At 38.7% G+C, this 23948-nt stretch overlaps 1 protein-coding gene across 1 annotated transcript; it reads right to left on the bottom strand.

The window, feature by feature from the left end:
- Positions 1–6668: 6668 nt before the first annotated feature.
- LOC113114344 (plastin-3-like) lies at positions 6669–22250 on the bottom strand. The gene is made up of 15 exons (XM_026281256.1): positions 22090–22250; positions 19908–20011; positions 18450–18613; positions 17694–17833; positions 17514–17595; positions 17191–17356; positions 15839–15981; positions 12534–12629; positions 10505–10700; positions 9310–9388; positions 9044–9158; positions 8750–8883; positions 8331–8454; positions 8075–8199; positions 6669–7772 (listed from the first exon to the last, which is right to left on the bottom strand). Exons 2-15 carry the CDS (start codon positions 19966–19968, stop codon positions 7640–7642), a joined length of 1758 nt encoding a protein of 585 aa, XP_026137041.1. The 5' UTR covers positions 19969–20011; positions 22090–22250; the 3' UTR covers positions 6669–7639.
- Positions 22251–23948: the final 1698 nt, after the last annotated feature.

Here is a 23948-nt window from a genome sequence, read left to right on the forward strand (position 1 = left end):
TTATGACTCCTGAGAATGAGGGCGTTCATGAAATGGGTTTTGTCACTACATTTCAGCCCGACGCGCAATCTTTGCCGCTCTGTAATAGTGATGCGCGCCTGCTCGGCAACCATTGCGCTACTGGGAGAGCTCAGACTTTTATTAACAGGGAACCCCTCTGGGGACGGTTATGATGTGGAAAGTTGTGACGACAGCTGCATCCTTAACAGGCTGGGGCACCACCCAGGAGGGCAGAGCGGTGAACGGTCTGTGGCGGAGCAGACCACGTTCAGCGCACATAAATTATTTAGAGCTTATGGCAGTATGGAAAGCTCTGAATCATTTTCTGCCTCGCCTGCAGGGACATCATATGCTCATATGCTGCAAAATCAGGGCGGCATGCGCTCGTTGAAACTTCACGCTTTAGCTTACAAGCTTTGACGCCTTCACCTGCTGATAGTGGACATGTTATGGATGTGATTTGGACAGGAAACCGTAGATCTATTTGCCTCGCGTGAAAACTACCATTGTCCTATGTTCTTCTCACTAAAGGACGTGTATGTGCCCCTTGGGGTAGATGCACTGGCCCACCCCTGGTCCAGAGTGCTGTTGTATGCCTTTCCTCCCCTGTGCCTGATAATTCCCACACTGGCCAGGGTGAGAGAGCAGGGCCTGTCTATCATTCTGATAGCACCCAGGTGGCCCAAAGCACCATGACTGGTGGAGATAATCCCTCTCTATATGCCGAGCCGTGGCACCTCCCCCCTACACGGACCTATTGTCCCAAGGGAATGGGGAGATTTTTCACCCGCACCCGGACAGGGTGGCTCTTTGGGCTTGGCCCGTGAGAGGACGAACCTAAGCGCACTGGGGCTTTCAACGCATGTGATTGCTACTATACAGAATGCCAGGGTGGTTTCTACACAATCTTTGTATGGCAGTAAGTGGCAAGTGTTCGAAGGGTGGTGCGATGAGCATGGTCTCACATCTTATCAATGCTCAGTGCCTGATATTTTGTGTTATTCACCCAAGACCTCTTGGAAAAAGGTAGGTCTTTTTCCACAATTAAAGTCTACTTCGCTGTTCGTGCTTTACGGACACATATGAACAGGACCAGTGCTTTCCGGAAGAGTGACCAGTTCTTTATTTCATGGGCACCCCCTCATGGAGGGATTCCTATTTCTAAGCAACGTCTCTCACATTGGTTTGTGAATGCTATAGCTTTGACTTATGAATCAAAGGGAATGCAGCCACCAGGGGACATCAGAGTTCATTCCACGAGGGACATTGCCACCTCTTGGGCTTTGTTTAAGGGAGTGTCATTGCAGGACATGTGCTCCGCTGCCAGTTGGGCTTCTCCTCATACTTTTGTGTGTTATTACTGGCTGGATGTCACCAGTACCTCGGTAGCACATTCGGTTTTAGGGGTGGGGTCCTCTTAGCCCTTCCCTGCAACCCAGTTGGAAGTGATGAATGAGTGAATGGGCCGGCTGGCCATGCACATTCCTGTCACTAAGCATGTTTTTCCATTCCTTTTCTGGATGTATTTATATGCACAATGGTTATCATGTGTGTTTTGCTAACATGTTTCATGTGCTGCATGTGCACAGCAGTCATGTGTGTGCATCAGTATTGCAGGTTCATGAGTATGGGACATGTCAGGCACCGCCTCCCTGGGGCGGTCCATGTCTCTCCCATAGGTGGATCTCGAACATGAGATGATGAAAGAGAACAATAGGTTACTGTTGAGAGATCCACCAGCTTTGCCCCGCTTGCCGCACGAGAAGCGATTATACTTACTGGAAAATAGCAGCACTGCAGCCGTTATATACCCCTAGGTACAAGGGCGGGGCCTTACCTGGCATTGGCTGCGCGCTTCTGTCTATCTTCCCAGACTTGGTGCATTTGGATGCTTCTGCAGAGGTCAGGTACGGATGCCCTTCCCATAGGTGGACCTCTCCACTCGATTGTTTCAGAGAACCAGGGTTATGACAGTAACCTATTGGTAACTCTTTAAACATGTTTTATAAATAGAAACTATTGCAAATCATTTTATATTCCTTCATCCCGCACACACACAAGTCTCTTTCCACTCACACTCACCTATCAAGAGTTTTCCCGCTCCACAGCCTGTTGCGTTGGGTCCTTTAAAAAATGTATACTTTTATTCAGCAATAAAGATGCATTCAATGGATCAAAATATAAGTTTCAACAAAAATATGAATGCTGTTTCTTTTGACACAAAATTATTCTTGAATGCAAACCAGATATTAGAATGATTTCTGAAGAATCATGTGACACTGAAGACTGGATTAATGATGCATTGAAATGACAACATTTTAAAATATTACACTAGAAAATTTTTATTTTAAATTGTAATAATATTTAAAATACAATATGTAAAACTTTAGATCGGGGAAGACATATTCAATATTAAGGTCCTTTCGAATGGGAACTCACTCTACATTTGAGCTAGACACTTTAGGGTAATGCCTCCTATTATGTTGCAGACTCAGGACTATAGATAAACACTTTTATCTATTACATATAGAGCAACACGCACATGTTGTTTTCTTGGTTCACTGCTTCTTCAACTGCTTTATTCAATACAGACATCAACCAATAATAGAACACTGATGCCCCCTAATGGTTCAGTCTTTATATAACAACATTTAGCTGCATACATAACACCTCCAGCATGACTGATGCCTGAAGCACATGTTAAAACACAACAATATTATAACCTTTCTTTTCCACGCACCATTTCACTTTCTGAGCTGTTTGGCACATCCATTGAGAGAGACAGTGGTGAAAGACATTCCATGCCAGTCCAAATCCAAACCCTCTGAGGGTCTGAGGACTGGGGACAGAGCCAGAAGGTGAGTGTCACCACTCAAGCTCTTCCCTCAACAAGAAGTATGTTTCAGAAGAGACACGATGCGAAAAGAGAGGAGAAAGATCTTAGGGAAGTGATTCAGGATTAGTTAGCTAATCAGTCTAGAACTGCTCAGGAGGAACAACATCTCTCCTCCAGGTTTCTGAAATAATACCACCTGAAGATGGCAATATCAAGTGATAGCAGCTAGCACTCATATGCAAGACTTTAAGGATTGAGTCTGTGTCTTATCTTTGGACTGCCTGGTAATTTTTTTTGTCAGACAAAAGAGGAAGACGTATTGTTTCATACTCTTTCATACTCACAGTCACACTGGTAGTGAGGTCATGTACTCGTTAGCCAATAAAATTGTTGTATTTTGACATGCTTCAGACACCAGTCACATACTGTCTCATTCCTATTCTCAGAGAACTGTGTTTACACTTGTAACCTGGGATATTTCCCTCAATAAACTCCTTATTTTCAGTTTATCGATTGTAAGGCAGTTGTTGTAGTATTAATGTTGAGGTACTGGGTAGGTTTAAGGCATCAATAATATGGTCATGCATTAATTTGTGCTTCATAAGTATATAGTTCATAAGTAACAGCCAATATGCCAGTAATATGCATGCTAATAAGCAACTGCGCAATAGTGAAGTGTTCCCTAAAGTGTTACCATATAATATTATTTTTTTATCTTTTCTAGTCATTTCCAAAATAAATCAGACCTAACTGTCTTTTATTAAAATGTTTAACCATACACACACATTTTGGATTTCATGAGAGCTACACTTTCCAAAAAAGTTGAGACAGGTAGGCCGGAAAAGTTAAATGTACATATAAGGAACAGCTGGAGGACCAATTTGCAACTTATTAGGTCAATTGGCAACATGATTGGGTATAAAAAGAGCCTCTCAGAGTGGCAGTGTCTACCAGAAGTCAAGATGGGCAGAGGATCACCAATTCCCCCAATGCTGCGGCGAAAAATAGTGGAGCAATATCAGAAAGGTGTTACTCAGAGAAAAATTTATGAAGTTTTCATCATCTACAGTGCATAATATCATCCAAAGATTCAGAGAATCTGAAACAATCTCTGTGTGTAAGGGTCAAGGACGGAAAACCATACTGGATGCCCGTGATTTTCGGGCCCTTAGACAGCACTGCATCACATGCAGGAATGCTATTGTAATGGAAATCAAAACATGGGCTCAGGAATACTTCCAGAAAACATTGTCAGTGAACACAATCCACCATGCAATTTGCTGTTGCCGGCTAAAACTCTATAAGTCAAAAAAGAAGCCTTATCTAAACATAATCCAGAAGCCCAGGGGGTTTTTTCTGGGCCATAGCTCATTTAAAATGGACCGTGGAAAAGTTATTTTGGGAAAACTGGGACGCCAGTTGTTATCAGTGCTCAGTTCAGAAGCCTGCATCTCTGATGGTATGGGGTTGCATGAGTGCGTGTGGCATGGGCAGCTTACACATCTGGAAAGGCACCATTAATGCTGAAAGGTATATCCAAGTTCTAGAACAACATATGCTCCCATCCAGACGTCGTCTCTTTCATTGAATACCTTGCATTTTCCAACATGACAATGCCAGACCACATACTGCATCAATTTCAACATCATAGAAAACATTTGGATCGTAAAGAGGAAGATGTGACAAAGAAGACCTAAGACAGTTGAGCAACTAGAAGCCTGTAGACAAGAATGGGACAACATTCCTACTCCTAACTTGAGAAACTTGTCTCCTCAGTCCCCAGACGTTTGCAGACTGTTATAAAAAGAAGAGGGGATGCCACACAGTGGTAAACATGGCCTTCTCCCAACTTATATAATATATATATATATATATATATATATATATATATATATATATATATATATATATACAGTATTGTTCAAAATAATAGCAGTACAATGTGACTAACCAGAATAATCAAGGTTTTTCGTATTTTTTTTATTGCTACATGGCAAACAAGTTACCAGTAGGTTCAGTAGATTCTCAGAAAACAAATGAGACCCAGCATTCATGATATGCACGCTCTTAAGGCTGTGCAATTGGGCAATTAGTTGAATTAGTTGAAAGGGGTGTGTTCAAAAAAATAGCAGTGTGGCATTCAATCACTGAGGTCATCAATTTTGTGAAGAAACAGGTGTGAATCAGGTGGCCCCTATTTAAGGATGAAGCCAACACTTGTTGAACATGCATTTGAAAGCTGAGGAAAATGGGTCGTTCAAGACATTGTTCAGAAGAACAGCGTACTTTGATTAAAAAGTTGATTAGAGAGGGGAAAACCTATAAAGAGGTGCAAAAAATGATAGGCTGTTCAGCTAAAATGATCTCCAATGCCTTAAAATGGAGAGCAAAACCAGAGAGACGTGGAAGAAAACGGAAGACAACCATCAAAATGGATAGAAGAATAACCAGAATGGCAAAGGCTCAGCCAATGATCACCTCCAGGATGATCAAAGACAGTCTGGAGTTACCTGTAAGTACTGTGACAGTTAGAAGACGTCTGTGTGAAGCTAATCTATTTTCAAGAATCCCCCGCAAAGTCCCTCTGTTAAAAAAAAGGCATGTTCAGAAGAGGTTACAATTTGCCAAAGAACACATCAACTGGCCTAAAGAGAAATGGAGGAACATTTTGTGGACTGATGAGAGTTAAATTTTTCTTTTTGGGTCCAAGGGCCACAGGCAGTTTGTGAGACGACCCCCAAACTCTGAATTCAAGCCACAGTACACAGTGAAGACAGTGAAGCATGGAGGTGCAAGCATCATGATATGGGCATGTTTCTCCTACTATGGTGTTGGGCCTATTTATCGCATACCAGGGATCATGGATCAGTTTGCATATGTTAAAATACTTGAAGAGGTCATGTTGCCCTATGCTGAAGAGGACATGCCCTTGAAATGGTTGTTTCAACAAGACAATGACCCAAAACACACTAGTAAACGGGCAAAGTCTTGGTTCCAAACCAACAAAATTAATGTTATGGAGTGGCCAGCCCAATCTCCAGACCTTAATCCAATTGAGAACTTGTGGGGTGATATCAAAAATGCTGTTTCTGAAGCAAAACCAAGAAATGTGAATGAATTGTGGAATGTTGTTAAAGAATCATGGAGTGGAATAACAGCTGAGAGGTGCCACAAGTTGGTTGACTCCATGCCACACAGATGTCAAGCAGTTTTAAAAAACTGTGGTCATACAACTAAATATTAGTTTAGTGATTCACAGGATTGCTAAATCCCAGAAAAAAAAAAAATGTTTGTACAAAATAGTTTTGAGTTTGTACAGTCAAAGGTAGACACTGCTATTTTTTTAAACACACCCCTTTCAACTAATTGCCCAATTGCACAGCCTTAAGAGCGTGCATATCATGAATGCTGGGTCTTGTTTGTTTTCTGACAATCTACTGAACCTACTGGTAACTTGTTTGCCACGTAGCAATAAAAAATATATTAAAACCTTGATTATTCTGGTTAGTCACATTGTACTGCTATTATTTTGAACAATACTGTATATATATATATATGCCATTGCATTATTATGCCTTACAACTGCTGTTGATCACGTAGTTGACCATGTAAGCAAAAAATTTTTTTAATAAAAATAAAGTATACTCAGTTCGCTATTATAAACATACCATTAAAATGATCAATGTCTGTAATTTGCACTAATCAGATTTCAGGTATTTGCTTAGTAAACTAGTAAATTGTTTCATTTGCCACCATTAAAGCTTTGAGCAGCACAAAACACCATTCATGGAGAAAGAAATTAAAGAGAAAAGAAGACATGCTGAAGCTGAAATACTAAGCAAAGTTGTATTTTCTGTTTTATTTGTATGATGTTTTTCAGTTACAGACATTTGGTTTGAGCTGCTTCAGTCCATAGATAACATGCTGTCATACGACCAGCCGCTTCCAGTTTCATTCCCAGCAACACAGTCACTTATCATCAACCAATGGTAACAGGTGTGACACTGACCAAACATGATGACCTTCCTCTGCGTCAGGTTTATTTGTAATCTTCGTATTGAACAAACAGTTTGGAATGGTTAATGCTTAAAGCTTTAAAAGGCATTTTCTGAGGAGTGTATTCTTTTAAATACAAAAACATAGATCATGCATAGTTCATTCTGTTCAGATGTCTCTTGTACGTAGAAAAGAGTATACATATACATAAGACAAATAGTACACTGAGATTTAACTACGGAATGTTTTAAAGTGTCCCACTGAAATGTTTCTGGTTAATTTTATAACATAAAATGTGAGGAGAATAAGCGGTCCAACTCAATGATTCAAACACAATCATCAATCTGCACAGATGCAATACTGCATCTAGTAAGGCCAGTCGTGACTCTAAATGTCCAAAGCTGTCAAACTGTTGAAACTACACCTATCACTCATACATACAGTACATCCTTTATCAATTATGTAAATAGAGTATTGCAAAGCTGCGTCTGACATGGTTTTTATCCAGACATGGGCAGAGAAGATTCAGTCATTATGCATTATTCAAAGATATAATTTGGTATTAATTTGTCCCTTTTTTCAGATGGAATCGTAATTGGTTTGGTCTAATAGAACCAACCCTTCCTTTCCTAAAACTTCAAGCCCATTAAACATTGTAGCCCTGCCAAACTTAAACATGATTCTTTAACATCTGTTGGCAATTTATTTTACTGTGGTTGAGATAAATTTACTGAACCAGAAGCCTTTCAACCAGCAAAATGGCTTTTGGGTAAGACATTGGTGTCTGATTGACCTCAGGGGCCCATTTTACGCCCTCTTCATCCCTCTGCCCATTAGACATGCAAACACGGTCATCACCATCTTGGGTTTGACCTCCACTAGATCGTCAGGCAGGGCATACACACGAGCGCCGATCTTCCTGGCCATGGATACAGCGTACCTGCAAGAGACAGACAGAAATAAGCTTGCTATAACAGGAAATATTACAAAGACTTTAGAAATTCTCTCTTCAGTGATTCTGAAAATTTCTGGATTTTTTTCTGAACTTTGTGCACTATAAACGTATTCTGCTTGCTGCTAATAACACACACAGCATTAAGTAAGTATCTAAACTTGCATAAAGTTTCATGCATGAAGTTAATACAAACGCAATCATGGGATATGCAGGATTTAATTGCACAAATCATGCACTAATCTTAATGCTTTATACGTTATAGAATGAACACTCTATTGAAATCTTACTTTGCATTGTCCAGTTTTTCTTCGTCGCTAAGGCTTCCTGTCTTCACGAGGTCGTAGTTGACGCAGCCGGGCTGGATGGCATCAATCAGGTCCAACACCGCCAGACTGGAGCTGATCTCTTTGTCCTACAGTCCAGAACATTGCACTTAATTCTGATATCCACCCAACACATGCAGCTACATCAATACAGGGCTGCTGTAGGAATATATAATATGTTTGCGTGTGTGTGGAAGCAGATAAATGAAGGCTGGTGCACCTTGAAACTGGATATTTTGGTTGGTTTTCCTGCTCCTGACAAAGTCTTATTAACCCAGCTGACGATGGTGTCATCGTTGACCTTCTGTCCGTCGCCCAGGCCCTCGAGTACATTCAGAGTATATCTGGAGAAACACAGCACCAAGACTCATCAGAATCAGTTTACTAAAAGATAAACTCTTCAAGCTTTATGTTCATATGAGAACAAATTTAATACAAATAAATTAACTAATAAACTGGACTTAAATGTTGTTGTTTTTTAATTGATAATTTGAATTCTGGTACGTCTGCATTTAAATCACATGTGAATTTGACAGTATTTGCGTAAAAGACTTACAATAAGGTTCATTTCTTTAACACTGGTTAATAGATTTTAATGGATCAAATGGTTTGAATGATAGTGTATGCAGACTGTTGTACCTCCTCATGAGCTGCCAGACCAGGGCGAGAGTGAGCGTTGGGTTCCCATCATTCAAGTCTTGCCCCCCGATGCCCACCAGCGAGAAATTAGCTTTGGTCTTGCCCATTTCCACAGCGTAGTTACAGTTCTCCAGCTGGACACACAGAAACACACACATACATGTAGCGAGGAGGACATAGCAGCCCTTGCTTTATCCAATCAGAAAAATAGCTGATTAGAAATGCTCTGTCTGTCAATCACACTGCATATTTGTGTCCACCGAGAGCAGGGTTTGGAGAAAGGGCAATGGCTACCTTTTTCATGTTGGCCCCTAGTTTAGGATATGGAGGCTTGTTGACTTTGTTCCAGTCGACAGGAACCTTGATCTTCTCATAAAGCTGCAGGATGACCAGAGCATCCTGAAGATCACTGGAAAGAGCCGAAACATTCACTGACAGTGACATCTCATTTCATTTACAGTTACAGTGTTACACTTGACATGCATTTGATTTTACTATCAGCCTGATTAGGGCTTCATCGAACAGATAAAGACAGGAAGGTATGAAAGTGTGTGATTTACGCGTATAAGTGATTGACACGAGGATTGACACCCAGAGAATTCATCCAGTTTCTGAAAGTCCTCTCCTCTCTGGTCTCTCCTGCAGAAAACAAGTGAAGCAGGAGTTAATCGCTGTCCACCAACACAGGACTTACAACCACAGAGAACACATCGGCCGTGACACATAAGTTACTGAAACTCCTTCAGGGCCTCATTCATCTGCTAGTGATCTGTTACGAAACAAAACAGCTCTTCATGTTTTGTTCATGTCAGCTCAGATCCATTAAATAATAATGAAAACGGATACTACATTGATTTTTAATAATGCATTAGAAAGTGTTGAAATTAACATTAACTAAATATGAAATGTTTTAGGAGTGTTTAAAATTGTTGTAAACTGGCATTAGCAAATAGAAACGTATCGTTATCTGTTACCAGCATTTCTTGACGATCTTAAGTGACAGATTGAAATTAAACATTTGATTAATTTATTTATACCCACTGAGAGAGACAATACACATATCACAATGCACAATACATAACCTTCATGATATATAATAAAGAAGAAAATGACATAACATGATCCTGTTCATGTGGTTTAAAAGAAAATTACATTTAAACTCTATTTTTCTAAACTAATCAGATTGTAGAAATACATTTAACACTGACAATCTCAAATTTAACATTATTTTATTCCTAGCCCTAACCCTAACTCAAGAAGTGGACATTGCAAAAACTGTTAATTTCAGGGAAATACAGGCAATGTCAAGTAAACTGAAAAACAGGCAGCACAAAATATGTGTGTGACATTATTTTATGTGTTCTCTTAATGGGTTAAATATGATATTTAAGACAATTGTTAAAACAACAACAACCCGAATGACCCGATTGGCATCTTTATAAACGAGGGTTAGGTCTGACGGCTTGTTTTTGTGTTTCGTACCACAAGAGGGCACAACCTTCACCAAAAGGACGTAAACTGTTCAGCCCTCAGGAAATGAGAATCATCTTTATGACATGCTTCACCAGTTTCCATTAAAAAAAAAAAATCCTTTATGTCTCTTCTGTGATGACATCCAGTAAATTTTTTAAATAAGTGTTTGGAAGAAATGCCACCCATTTTCATTACGTGTCATTACGTGGCACATGTAATTAGCAAATGCTAAAATGGGGAGATGAGACAGGAAAGAACAGCAATCATGAGCAGAACACCCACCCTCCAGAAGTCCCCAGTTGATGTCCTGATTCTCGGGTCTGGTCAGCGCTGGGTACTTGTTTAGGAGATTGGCCACAAAGGCCATGTTGAGTTTGGGGTTTCCAGACAAGACATCATTAGACGTGACGAACTGTCTGCATCCCAGCCTGTCAGCCTGCAGCAGCATACACTCGGCTCTCTTCAGGTCATCTTCCTCCTGCAGAACACACACCAGCGCCAGATACAACACACTGCATTCAGCTGTTGGCAAATAACTAATATCCCCCCCTCTCTGCTTCAGTGAGACAGATTTGCTTAAGCCACAGATGCAAATCATTCTCCTTTTCTGTCCCATGGGTCAGTGAGAAAACAAGAGACAGCACAAATCAAATATAAACACTACTATGAGAAATTACACATACAATAAAAGTACTTGAACATAACTTCAGTCAGATTCATTTGGTAGCTACATGACCTTCAGAATCAGTTACACGTGTAATAGTACAGAACCCTTATCAAAATGATGTCATGTACATTACGGCCTTGTGCCAAACCCTAGTGAGCTGCCTACCTAGGCTGCATTTTTGGGACTTCTAAATTAAGCAATTACAAGAAGACAAGCTATAAAAGCTGTGACGCCTCCCTAAAAAAAACACTTTTCCCTGCATTGTTTGTTGCTTTAAATAAATATTTCGGAAAGGATGGGTTCCTTGAAAAAAAACTGTTAAAAAGTTTGGGGTCAGTTTTTTTTAAAATATAAATTAATGCATGCAGTTCTTTTAAAAATGTCTATTTATCAAAGAATCCCTGAAAATTATGCATCACCGTGTATCCAAAAATATGAAGCAGTCATAAGTGTTTTTCAACACCGATAATAATCCGCATATTAGAAAGATTTCCGAAGGATCACGTTACACCAAAGACTAGAGTAATGATGCTAAAACTTAACAGGAACAAATTAGATTTTAAAATATATATATATATATATGAAAGTAAAAGTACCTTTAAATTGTAATAATATTTCATTAAAAAAAGTATTGTATTTTTTATCAAATAAATGCAAATAAAAATATATTTTTAAAGAAATCTAAAAGAGATTTCTTTAAAAAAAAAACATTAATAAACCTTACCAACCCTAATCGGTTGAATGCTAGTGTACAGGTATATACATTTCAACATTGTATATTGTCAAAAGAATTATATATATATATATATATATATATATATATATTTTTTTTTTTTTTTTTTTTTTTTTTGGTGAAGTAGAGAACAAAATGAGATGGTTCACCAGTTTGAAACAGAATGTAAGAACAGGGGTTCTGCACACACTAACTCAACCCGACGGCAGCAGAGAGCTGAAACAGTGGGTGATGTTGATGATGAAATGACCCTGACTGTGTCCCAGCGCTACAGCAGCTGCTCTTCTCATTCAGCACACAGTCAATACCAGCTGCTCCAGTCAGCGCGTGGGGTTAAATACACTCACATGAGTCTCCCAGCACTCACACATCAGTCCTCTGTCTGTTTACACACTGCTATTGTCCACAATTAAACCAGTGAAAGACTTGAATCATGGCATACTGGGGGTGGAATGTGGCATCCGCAGTATTGTGACTGCCACAGGACACAGACTCGAACACAGCGTGCAATAAACAGTGGCTTTCTACTGGAATTCACTGTCGTCAAAACACATTCTGCTTAGAACTGATAGTTTATTATGAGATTATGAGAATCAATCCCAGGTTTTCATACACTTTCATCCTCTCATGCCAAGTTTAGACCCTCAGAGAAACACTTGTATTGAACTGCTGGTGCTTGACAGCTGCCCTCCAGAAAGCAGGAAGCTCCCAGTCAGAGGCTTTCTCATCACACATCTGACTTACAATGAGCTGCTACAGTGACTGAAACTTTGATATTCTGATACAAACCTTCCTCCTCCACTGAGAGCAGCTCACGAATGCCTTATAAGATCATTATGTTTTTGGGCTGGTTTATGACAGAAACGTATGGAGAATTATGTGCATTTTAAAAGTGCATAATGTGAACTCACGTTGAAGCCTGACATGTCAATGTCAATACGATCTTCTCCCTCCTTCAGACCCTTCGGTGCGATCTGGTTGAGCAGGTGGAAATAAGCCCTCGAGTCCTGCAAGAGCGGGAAGAGAAAGAAAAAAAATCTTTCAATGAGCGTATTGTAATGCTGCCTTCAAGTCCTGTCTGTAGGATTGTATTTAGGAGCAGAAAGCACATGAAAATGTAGTGCCATAATTACTAGAGACTATGCTACCGCAATCAACAGAATGTTTACAATGTTTACTTATTTTTGTGTTAAAAGCTGAAATTAAACATTTATTGATTGTCAAAGACTTCAAAATCATCAAGTTTGTCATTTAAAAAATACTCTAAACACACACATACACACACACACACAAACAAACAAACACAAACATACAGACACACACGCACACACACACACACACACACACAAAGTGTGTTCATCCCATAGGTGTAATGGTTTTTATAATGTACAAACTGTATATTATATTGCCCTACCCCAACCCTACACCTAACCCTAACCCTCACAGGAAACTGTGCATTTTTACTTTCTCAAAAAAAAAAAAAAACTCATTCTGTATGATTTATAAGTGTTTTGAAAAATGGGGACATGGGTTATGTCCTCATAAGTCACCCTCTCCTTGTAATACCTGTGTCATGCCCATGTAATTATACAGAGTTGTGTCCTGATATGTCACAAAAACAAGAGCACACACACACATGCGCACACACACAAACACACACAGAGCAGTGGGCATCATTTATGCTCTCAAAAATAAGGTTTGCATATGTGCCTTTTGCTGAGCATCACATTAGATACACAAATGTATAGCTCATTTGCAGTGATAATATTGAGCTCACACACACGGAGGAATATTATCCCTTTCATTTTAGACCCAGACGGATCATCTGTAAAACAGTATAGCAGGCTACTTATATAAAATGCATAAAAACATGAGCTGTCACGGTTTATGACAGAAAGCATATGTAGTAGATTGTGTGCCACCGGTTTTTCAGCTAAGTTTTGATCATGTTGATCATTTTAGAGGCATTAGATATTTATAAGCAGGTTTTATGGGGTAAAATAATCATTTCATTAAGTGATATTAAACATATTTAGGTTTTCATTGTGAAAATTACAATTCTAAAAATTTCTATGCATTTTCTGAACCGTTGTTGACGAATAATGCAAACAATTCTATGAGGCAACAGGCTTTTGCAAATACAGCACTGTAACCGTCCCATGCATCCATTTTATCTTCATCAAAATAACAAAGGACTTGAAGGCAGCAGAATACATTTACACTGTGCGTTATATTTAGATGAGACACAATCCAGAAGATTGTGTAAAAAAAATCAGAAACAAACAACCATGCAAGAATTCCTAATAACATGAATTTGGTAGATTTGAATGAACAATCAAACAACAACAAAAATGTATACTGTAACCGATCTACAGTACATTTGGAAAAGTACCTTTACACAGTTACACAGAAATCTGTTAACTGCAGCGTAGAGGGAGATAGAGACAGATATTAGTTAAATCATTCAGTAGAGATCAGAGTTCAGTAGAGTCTTTTATCACCGGATGAGTTAAGAGGGCAATCACGTAACAGCACAGGTCACATATCTTTTATTAGATACTAAATGACCCCTCGCATGTTCTACAAAATTCATGGTATGCCAGAGCATTTGAAAGTCAAAGTAATTGCCCTTTCACTCTGGCTTTCACCTTTATGAAACAGAAAATGGAGTTAGCTGTTATGCAAATTCTAATTTGGATAAATTTGGCAACATGACTCCATTCATTTGAGGCTGAGAATGATTTCACCTTTAAAGGAAAGCTAAAGTAAATCTCATCTAACCATTAGATCTTCAAGAGATTTAAAAAGTGCAAAACGTCTGCATAATCCTTTCTATTTTCCATTTTGTTCTTTTTTGCAGGCATATGTAATTTAATATACTGTAGTAGTACAATATATTTAATTTAAAGTCTCTCTTAAACTTTCAAAAAGACAATTCACAATGCTAGGGTGTTGATATGCTGATGTTGTGGTGTTCTGAAGTCAAAAGAGTCCACCAACTCTCTATATATAACTGAATTTGAATAGGAAAATAATAGAATGGCTCTTCTCAATAAGCCAAGCCTCTCTTTGTGGCTGCGTCTGAAAGCCTGAGGACTCGCTGCCTTATCAGGCAATAACTTTGGAGGCTGCGTTTGTGCACGAACGTAGCTACCTCATGAAACTGATTTCAGAAGGGCGTCTGAGGACGTGTAACAGTTTAATGATCTACAACCAAATTACTGCAATACTAATTTCTTGATAGAAATTACATCAAAAGTGGATAAAGTTTATCAAAAAGCTACATTTACACAAACTGACCAACAACAGCAACCTTCAGACGCCATCTTTATTTTTAATTCTCAATTTAATTCTCATCTCAACTGTCACAGAATCAAACACACAGGATTATGGGATTTGAAAAAAAAGCAGCAAAAATCGATCAGATAAAGACATCTCACGAGATAGGAAGTGAAACGAACAGTAGATTAGGATGTGCCTTAATACCTTTCTACCTCGCAATGCATCTTTAAAGGCAGCATTTTTCAGCTTTCAGACACAATCCATATGTGTCCCTCTTTAAACACGACTGGTTCAGATCATGAACCATACAAGGAACCATGAGTCCCCATGAGATCAACAGGTCCCTAGGACCAGAATTAAGTACTACTGCTGTTTAATACAAACTTTAATTATGAGCAACACTCATAATGATTGTCTTAATGAACAACACTAGAAACTACTTTATCTGGGACCGTTTAACCACTATTGCACTTATTGGCAAATAATATTCAAAACAACAGGACTGTAACAGAAATATTAACTAAAATTTGACCATGAAAGTGATTTGTGTTGTCAGGATCTCCAATTTCAGTTACATGTGCTTTCAACAGAAACATTATGAACATTATCATCCATTACATGACAATAATACATCTGTACAGAATAATATGTTATTTCAATAAGCAGGAAATCAATTGTATATCAATTATCATGATAAAAGAATAAAAGCCGTCATATGGGAGTGGTCCTATGCCTTTAAAACTTCACTGTAGGATCTCAGATCAACAGTTTTTGTTTCTTACAACTAAATGAATATAAAAAGATATACTGGACTTCACCTACAAATCTCATGGTTGATACCTTCATGACAACAGTAGTAGAGACAGAGATCTGATACTTTATTAGCATACAAACACACAATTAGAGCACAGTAAACGGACACATCAAGACTGACCTTTATATCATGGCTGAAGTTGTTGATCTTGCTCCAGCCAGCATTCTCCAGATGGAAGTTGACCCAGCGAAGCAACAGTTCCTCTGGAGACAGTTTCATCAGATCCTCTAGTGTCTCTCCATCCATCAACAATGCTGCCAGAGCTGAAAAAAGACCATGTATATCAGTTAACCAGAATGCTGTGAAGCAAATGATTTAAAGGTGTATTAACTTTTGCCAAACAGTTACATACAGGATTTAGGAATTCCCTGAACTCTGATCTTTTCTCAATTCCTGTTGTGTTTCAGAAAGCCAATTCACTTAATTTCAAACTGACCAGGATCTTTCCAAAACCTCAAAATGCACCACAACTCATCAGCTCTTTTAAACATCTCTGTCAGAATTGTATCGTTTGTTTACTGTAGTGTTAATACCTATCACATTCATGTAAGTAAACCCATGACTTAAAACTCACTACATTAGCAGAAAATTAAAGGCCATCTTAAATTTTCTTGTTCATGTTTTTTTTTTTCTTTCACAGATCAAACATTGGAGTACCTCAAGGTTCGGTGTTGGGTCCCTTTCCTTTTTATCATTTACACAATGTTTCTGGTACCAACCGTCCAGTCACATGGATTTTCCTGCTACTGCTACACTAAGGTTATAAATATCTACCAGGTTCTTGCATGTATCTCAGCTTGGCTGGCAAACTTTGGCCTGGATGAAGGAACACCCCCTAGCTATTCACTAATCACTGTTTAGCAAGGCCAATTAATAACAACACAATTTTAGACTAGATTACTGCTATGTTCTTCTAGCTATTCTCCCTGCTTACACACACACACACACACCTCTACAAATGATTCAGAACATATTTTTGTATTTTTAACCCAATGAGAACCCAGAAGACAGTGCATTTTTCCCACTTTTACTGACGGTTTATGCCTGCAGTTCAAGGCACTGATGCTTGTGTACAGAAATATTACTGGATCAAAAAATGTTAAGCGAAGGCAATTATATTATTTGTTTATAAACTGTCATCCCAGTCCTGCTTTTTGACTAATAATTTTTGTCAGTGTGTCGGATGAAAAGCAATTTGATGTAATAATATAAATATCTCTAGACAACTCTCTCTCCAGGACTGTAAACTCCCTTAATTTCAATTTGGGAGAAAACAGTCCAGTAATGAGGTCAGATATAAGAGGTCAAGTCTGCCATGACCATCAATTCATTCATTTGGGTTAATATTTAACTTCTTTAAAAGAGACTGTTTATCTGTTTGTCAGAATTCCTGGATGTTGTCATCAGCCATGACAATGCAAGCTTTATTTGGACAAGATGTGCAACCGTGTTTGTGCAACAGAGACACATACCCTCATTTCTGCTGAGCTCAATGTCAGCAAATAGACCAATTTTGATGATCTGCCACAGCAGGCCCAAAACCAGATGAGGTTTGCCTTCTCGAAGGTCCAGAGCCCCGATGTTGACCACATGACAGCCAATGGCAGAGGCCGAGTTAAGAGCCAGGTTAAGATTCTCCTGCGAGACAGAAGCAATGATGTCTGTTAGGCTCAAACCTCTCTCCAACATATATGTGATTTAATACATTTGTAATAAAGTATTAAAATCATGGAAATGTTCCAGAGTCATATTTTAAAAATAAATACATAAATAAATAAACTTAACAAAACCAAACCTGTGTTGTGAATGGTGTTAGTTTCTTCTTGTTGATGGTCCTCTCATCAATAGTATCAGTTACAGACAGGTTGATCATTTTACTAAAAAAAAAGCAAAGGAACATGCATTTAGGTGGTTTCTTAAATAATATAAAATAATAAAACCACAGACAAGATATCAAGGAGTGTGTCTGACTTACCACAGCACAATACCATCACCAACAGCCTTGAAGAGATCCTCTGTATTGGGATTTATGGGCAACACATGTTGACAGTCAGGGTCTTGTTCCAGTGCTTTGTTGATCCAGTTCACGAAAGCAAACCTCTCCTCCTCTGGACAAGGACACAGAGAACAAGATCACATCACAAACAAAAACATCTGGAATCAGCACTGAAACTCTAATCTCAATGTACAATGAATTGTCTACTTATGCTGAAAGATAATGCTGATTATGCAAATCAGGGATTTAAAGATGACATGGAGCTTTCTGAAGAATTCGTTGATTTTCAAATTCAGATTCAACTAAACAACCTCAAATACCAACTCTTGGCTTTAATCCTTCAACTTTTGAATGATTGTTTCGAACCTTTTCTAAAAGATGTAACTTGCATTCACCCATTAAAGTCTCACACGTGTACAGCACAATATCTGAACAGTACTGTATATGTGATCAAGTAAATGTTTTTTCCTTTTTTTTCTATCTTACAACGATGAAATTTGATTTGCAAATTAAAATTGTCAAAGTGTTGACTCACTGGGCTACATTTTATTATCCAAAGTATTACAAGGAAAATTTGGAGGAAAGAAAAAGTGATTTATGTGTGTAGCAAGTATTTCGTACAGTTTGGATGTTTATGTAGATATACATCCTGTATGTAGAAGGCACATATATAATTGCTTCTGGATATTAATAATGTACATGTCCCGCATCACAGAACGGTTTGCAGAGACTTACAGACACAAACTCATCGAAGCTGATCTTCTTGTCCTTGTCTTTGTCCCCCTCGTCCATCAGTTTCTGGATGATCTCTCGGACTTTGTACCCAGGCAGGGGCAGATTGGCCTCTTTGAACAGGTCGTGGAGCTCATGGTCACAGATGAAGCCATTGCCGTTCAAATCTATGGAGAAAAGTGGAAATTATTCGTTTAGTGTCAACATCTTGCATCTTTCCAACAAGCACAAAACATTTTGGTTGCAAATTTGGCTTACGTTGCAGTTCAACAGATTATACATTTTAAGAAACCTCTACTACAAAGAAGAAAAAAAAATCTATTTAAATGGTACATGAGTAAAAATGATCAGCAACAAACTCTGAGAAAACCTGTAATTTGCTGTATATATGCATGCAAAATAAAACATTAAGGAAATGTGAAAATAATGAGCAATATATCATTTTAATACAAAAACAAATTAATATATACACTTGAAACACTGCAAAAATAATATGTTTTATTCATAATTTATGCTTATGAATAAAACACAGGCCACATTTTAATGAGTGATGGTTCAAGTGGAACACATTTACATTGAACATTACTGAGCTTTAAGCAATGCATTCTGGTATTATTCACAAAAGAGACCAAACACGGCCTCAGATTCTGGCCAGAACAAGGTATCTTGTTATTTGTTAAATATGTGGAAGCACAGAAAGCCTGTTTTGCCAAAAGCTGGTGGCAGGGGGCAGGCCACTTGGTTTGAAACAGAGCTGTTCAGGATGCATTTAACAAATGCTATCTGCAATACTTAAACTGATTGAACAACAGTAAAATAATCATCAGGAACTGTGAGCCACTGGGGTTTCTCTAGGATGTGCATTATAACATTATGACATTGGCAACAGTTTAGGCCTCAATTTTCTGCCCAGTCCGCTGAAGAAATCAGATAAATGGCGAAATGCTGTCTGAAGCACATTTTTGTCAAGCATACTGAAAAACATCCAAATTCCACAAACTTTAAAACCCAGATATTTAAGATCAAAAGCCGCACTATACTCTTAAATCCACTGGTTTCTGTGAATCTACTGACATATCATTTTAATTCTGTATGGATACGCTATACAACAGGCCTACTCAGTGGCTAATATTGATGTTCCAGGCATTTAGAAACAACATTAACACAATTCACTTCTGAAGTACAAGAAAAGCTCATGTGATGTTCATGAGCATCAGCCAGCACTGAATAGATACACATTCATGCTTGGATGAAAGAACAATTTAAAGACACTTGATACCGTAATATCGCTTATTTTGCCATCTCATTAAGCACAATATGAAAAATACTCATAGTACTTGCACATTCATTGCTAATGAATAAATGAAAACAATTACTTGTTAAAAACAATAACTTGTTAAAAGACACCTTAATGGGCAGCATGCCCACTAGTGATTAGAATGGACAAAACTGAATACTCACCGACTCTCACAAAGGCATCCTGCAACTCCTCCAGCTCTTCTTTGGATATCTTTCCTGCCATCTCCTAACCACCTGAAGCTCAAAGTCGAATAAAGTGTGTCCTTCTGTGGAGAAAGGGACAAAAACTTTATTGTCTGAACCTCCGAGCTGTAGGAAATGAATGCTGGCGACTGTCTTCTGAGAGAGAAACCTGGAAGAGGGATTTCACAGTAAGAAGATAAGACATGCAAATGACATGCAAACGTCTATCAGGCAGGCTACAGAGTAGACTATATTTGGGCAAAATGTATGTTTGAGAGGGCGTGCCAAGGCTGGTCCTTTTGAGAGCAACCTCACCATAATGCACGTAACGCAGTGACGTGATTCTTTGCCATGACAAAGATTGAAAGACAACTACATCTATTTAAAGTCCTCTTTGTGTTTAGTCAGCTGTAGAGATGACTGCGAACCGAGGCTAGTAAAAGTCTGGCAAAGAGTAACAAATCCAGCTATTGCACAGTGAAAATTGTAGAAGAGAAGCTGAAATAGATCAACTAAAAGAAAGAGACTAATCCACAGCCTGCATGTGTTTTTCTTTGAAAGATCAGAGTGTTTCTTTTATCATGAGATATGAAGATGCCGTGCGAAATGTCCTACAGTCAGTCTCCTTTTGTTTAATTGTGAAATTGACAACTACACTGTTAAAAAATAAAGCTTCCAAACAAGATTTTTTTGCAACAAAGTCATAGAAGGACAATTTAGGTTCAGAGAAGTACCTTTCAGTAACCAATTCCTAAAATAAAATTAAAAAACATTTTAAACTTACGTTTGAGCTATACAGAACCTTTTGTGCAATGGATAAGATTTTGTGTATTTTTTTTATAGTATAGCATAAATTGTATCACTCCATCACACAATGAGCATACAATAAACACAACACACTAAAACCAAGGTAAATATTTGTACAGGATATCTCAATATTTAATAGAGTCCATTTAATTGCAGTATTATGGCACTGGCCCAACATGTCAGTGAGTGGAAATGAACCCATTATGGTGAAAAAACGTTTGAATCAAGGACACAATAAAATCAAAACTGTTGAGCGGAGTCCAGCGACAGCCACTGAACCGAGAAGAGATGCAGCGACTCAGTCATGCTCCGCTGAACAAACTGACCTAAGATCTGCTCTTACATGCAGCAATCACAGCACTGCAGCACTAGAAGCTGCCCAAGATGCATCTTCCTGTTCCTTACAAGTCGTCATGATGAATCAGGACACACCTGTGATGCATGTCTACATCTTCATTCCCAAAGTTGCCACTCCAGCTTGTTTAAAAAAAAAAAACTTTGTCATTAATGGGGCAATCCTTCCCACCACACCCCATGGGACAGCATGCAATGGACTTCTAAAAATACTCCAAAATAAGGTGATGCCAACGTTACATAATGTTTAAACTGTTTATTGTGTAAATAACCCTCAAAGAAAGCACCAGACTAAGGCTATTGTCTGAACATCTACATTTGATGTTATCCTTCAGCCTTTCACAAAGCCAACATGAAAACTTCACTGGAATTTTTTTAGAAAATGACAAAAACAAACGGGGCCAATTCTACACCCTTGTGGCATCCCTTTCCCTGAGACATACCTTCAATGAATCATCAGTTGAAATAAATTCTTCCACAATTCATGCTTTAATAAGTTTCTACACAATTCAAGTATAGATGTAGTCTAATTTGACTAAGCTTTGTTTACTGACCTCACGGGACTGAATCATGCACAAATCTAAGCAACCAGAGAATCCTGTCTAGTCACTAGTTTTCAGTGTCTCTAAGGACTGCAAACACTGCATGATGGATTAAAGTCAAAACCATTATGCAGTGTTAAATAACAAAGCAAAAGAAAACCGCCACCAAACTGCTTTCTCTGGGTTTAAATTCAAAAAAAGAAACCTGCCCATGTGCGTTAACACACAAAATGGATTTACCAGTCTGATGAGATGCAAAAAAAACACTTTAAACACTTAAAACAACCGCCCCTTTACCCATAAGCTGCTTTTTTTTTTTTACTCCAAACTGGAAACTGATGCTACAAATCTGAACTCTAACAAGAGAGAGCTTTTACAGATGCTGTGCCATTAGCAGTGCAGCTGGGAAAGAGACAGACACAGAGAGAATGAGAAAAAAGAGAAACATAGAGACAAACCGTCTCGACGTGAGCTGAGAATGGAGCTGTGGGCACCAGCGGTCGCAGCAGTCCTCTCTCCTCACCCTTCAAGGCTAATCTGAAACTCCAGCATTCCTGTCTGTCTCACAAAGACCTACGGCAGCAAGTCGTAACACTTCCTGACGGCTATGGGAGTAGCGGTCGATATGTGAGGGAGGCAGGCACAGACGGAGAAAGAGGGGGAGGGAAAGCGTGCATGCTTTTCTTTTTTCTTTACTACCAACACTTACATCCCAGATGTACTGAGTAAACAAAATAAAATCGCAAGAGAAAAGGGGTGGGGAAAAGCTCAATGCATCTCTTTAAATTGGCATACCATCACTCGTCTTAAAACATCCTGTTGCTTTAAAAAGTCGCTACTGGAGAGGAAAAATAACACATTGGACAGACATATGCTGAATCAAATGAAACTCCACTGAATCACTGGGAAACACATGCTGAACATGTGATATATTTGCATGTTCAAGCAGAAAGAAAGTTCAAATAAACAGATGTGCTTTTACATAGTTAAAAATACACAGTGTCGGCGCAAAAACTGCCACCGTTAGGCTACAAAAATAAATCTTACATTCTTTAATATCCTCCATATCTATCAATGGTAAACTAATTTCAAGGCCGTCTGAGCTGGTATATGTAACAAAGACTCAGAAATGGGCCACATGACAAATAACAGCACATTCCCAGAGACGGCCCTTAAATGAGGGCATGAAGACCTCAAAACACATACATACTGCTTCAGTATCAAATCAAATCAAATTTGGTGTCCGCGTCATAATTTTATTTCTTCACCTAAAGCACAAGATGTTGGCAAACTGCAAATTGGTTACAAAAGGCTCAGGGTTTTAACACACTGCCACCCAAGTTAAAAGAGCCGACCTTCACATTTTTTGGGCACTAGATATGACTCCTTTTTGCCCGTTTCCTGTAATCTAAAATCTTTAAGAAAAGCAATGGCACAACTCTCATAATCTGGATTTTGGCAAGTTGCATGACAACACAAATGGAAGTTGATTAACATATGAATGATCACATTTAAATATTAGTGTTCAGCAGAAACTTGGCCACACCTTGATGAACTATACTGTGTTTCATATGCAATGAGGTTAGCCAATCTCATTTACATATAATGATCGATACAATACACTCACTGTTAAGGCTGGTTCACACGGCAGGATAATTAGGCCGATTTTAGCCCCGATTCACCCCTTCCGACAATCTTAGGATGCTCCGATTATCCGAAAATAATCTGATCAAATATTCCTGCCGTGTGTGGTGTGTTAAGACTGCTCTCCTCTGCTCGGAAGAATGTCGGGACCGCTCCGATCTCAAATCGGGCATATCCAACATGTTGGATTTATTCGGCCCGATTTCTTCTTGTGTGTGGTGTCCCCCGAGGACAAACAATCACGCAGCCTGTGGACTGTGGCGAGTAGCCAATCAGAAAGCGAGGTGACGAGGCGGTGAGGAAGTACCGGGAAACAAAATCAAAACAGCCGGCGTATATAATATAACAAATACAAATAAAGTCGATAGGCATAACTACATCCACAACTGCAGTCCACCAGAGTACATGGAAACTAATATATGAACGTTTATTTCAACGGTAATTAATCTGTGTAGTATGTAACAACATTTCTATGAGATAAAACAACAACTTCCATATCATGATGTAGCAATAGTCCATGCTCGCGTTGTTTCCAGCTCTTTGTCCATCGCCTTTTCTTGTTTTTCTTATGTTTTTTTCCGTTAAAAACAAAGCACAAACTATGGCCACTGCATCCTCTTCGTCCGCCATGATTGTTTACTCTGAAGTCACGTTTGATCTCGAGGGATTTTGC

This window comes from Carassius auratus, chromosome 14 (genome assembly GCF_003368295.1).
Source record: "Carassius auratus strain Wakin chromosome 14, ASM336829v1, whole genome shotgun sequence".
NCBI classification, from domain to species: Eukaryota; Metazoa; Chordata; class Actinopteri; order Cypriniformes; family Cyprinidae; genus Carassius; species Carassius auratus.

What these genes read in the sequence shown, in the direction of transcription:
- LOC113114344 (XM_026281256.1), bottom strand. Translation starts at nt 19,968, where the DNA reads ATGGCAGGAAAGATATCCAAAGAAGAGCTGGAGGAGTTGCAGGATGCC. An exon ending in CGTGTCAATCACTTATACGC is followed by an intron (nt 9,159 to 9,309) that starts GTAAATCACACA and finishes GGCTCTTTCCAG; the next exon opens with TGATCTTCAGGATGCTCTGG. An exon ending in GAAAAACTGGACAATGCAAA is followed by an intron (nt 7,773 to 8,074) that starts GTAAGATTTCAA and finishes TGTCTCTTGCAG; the next exon opens with GTACGCTGTATCCATGGCCA.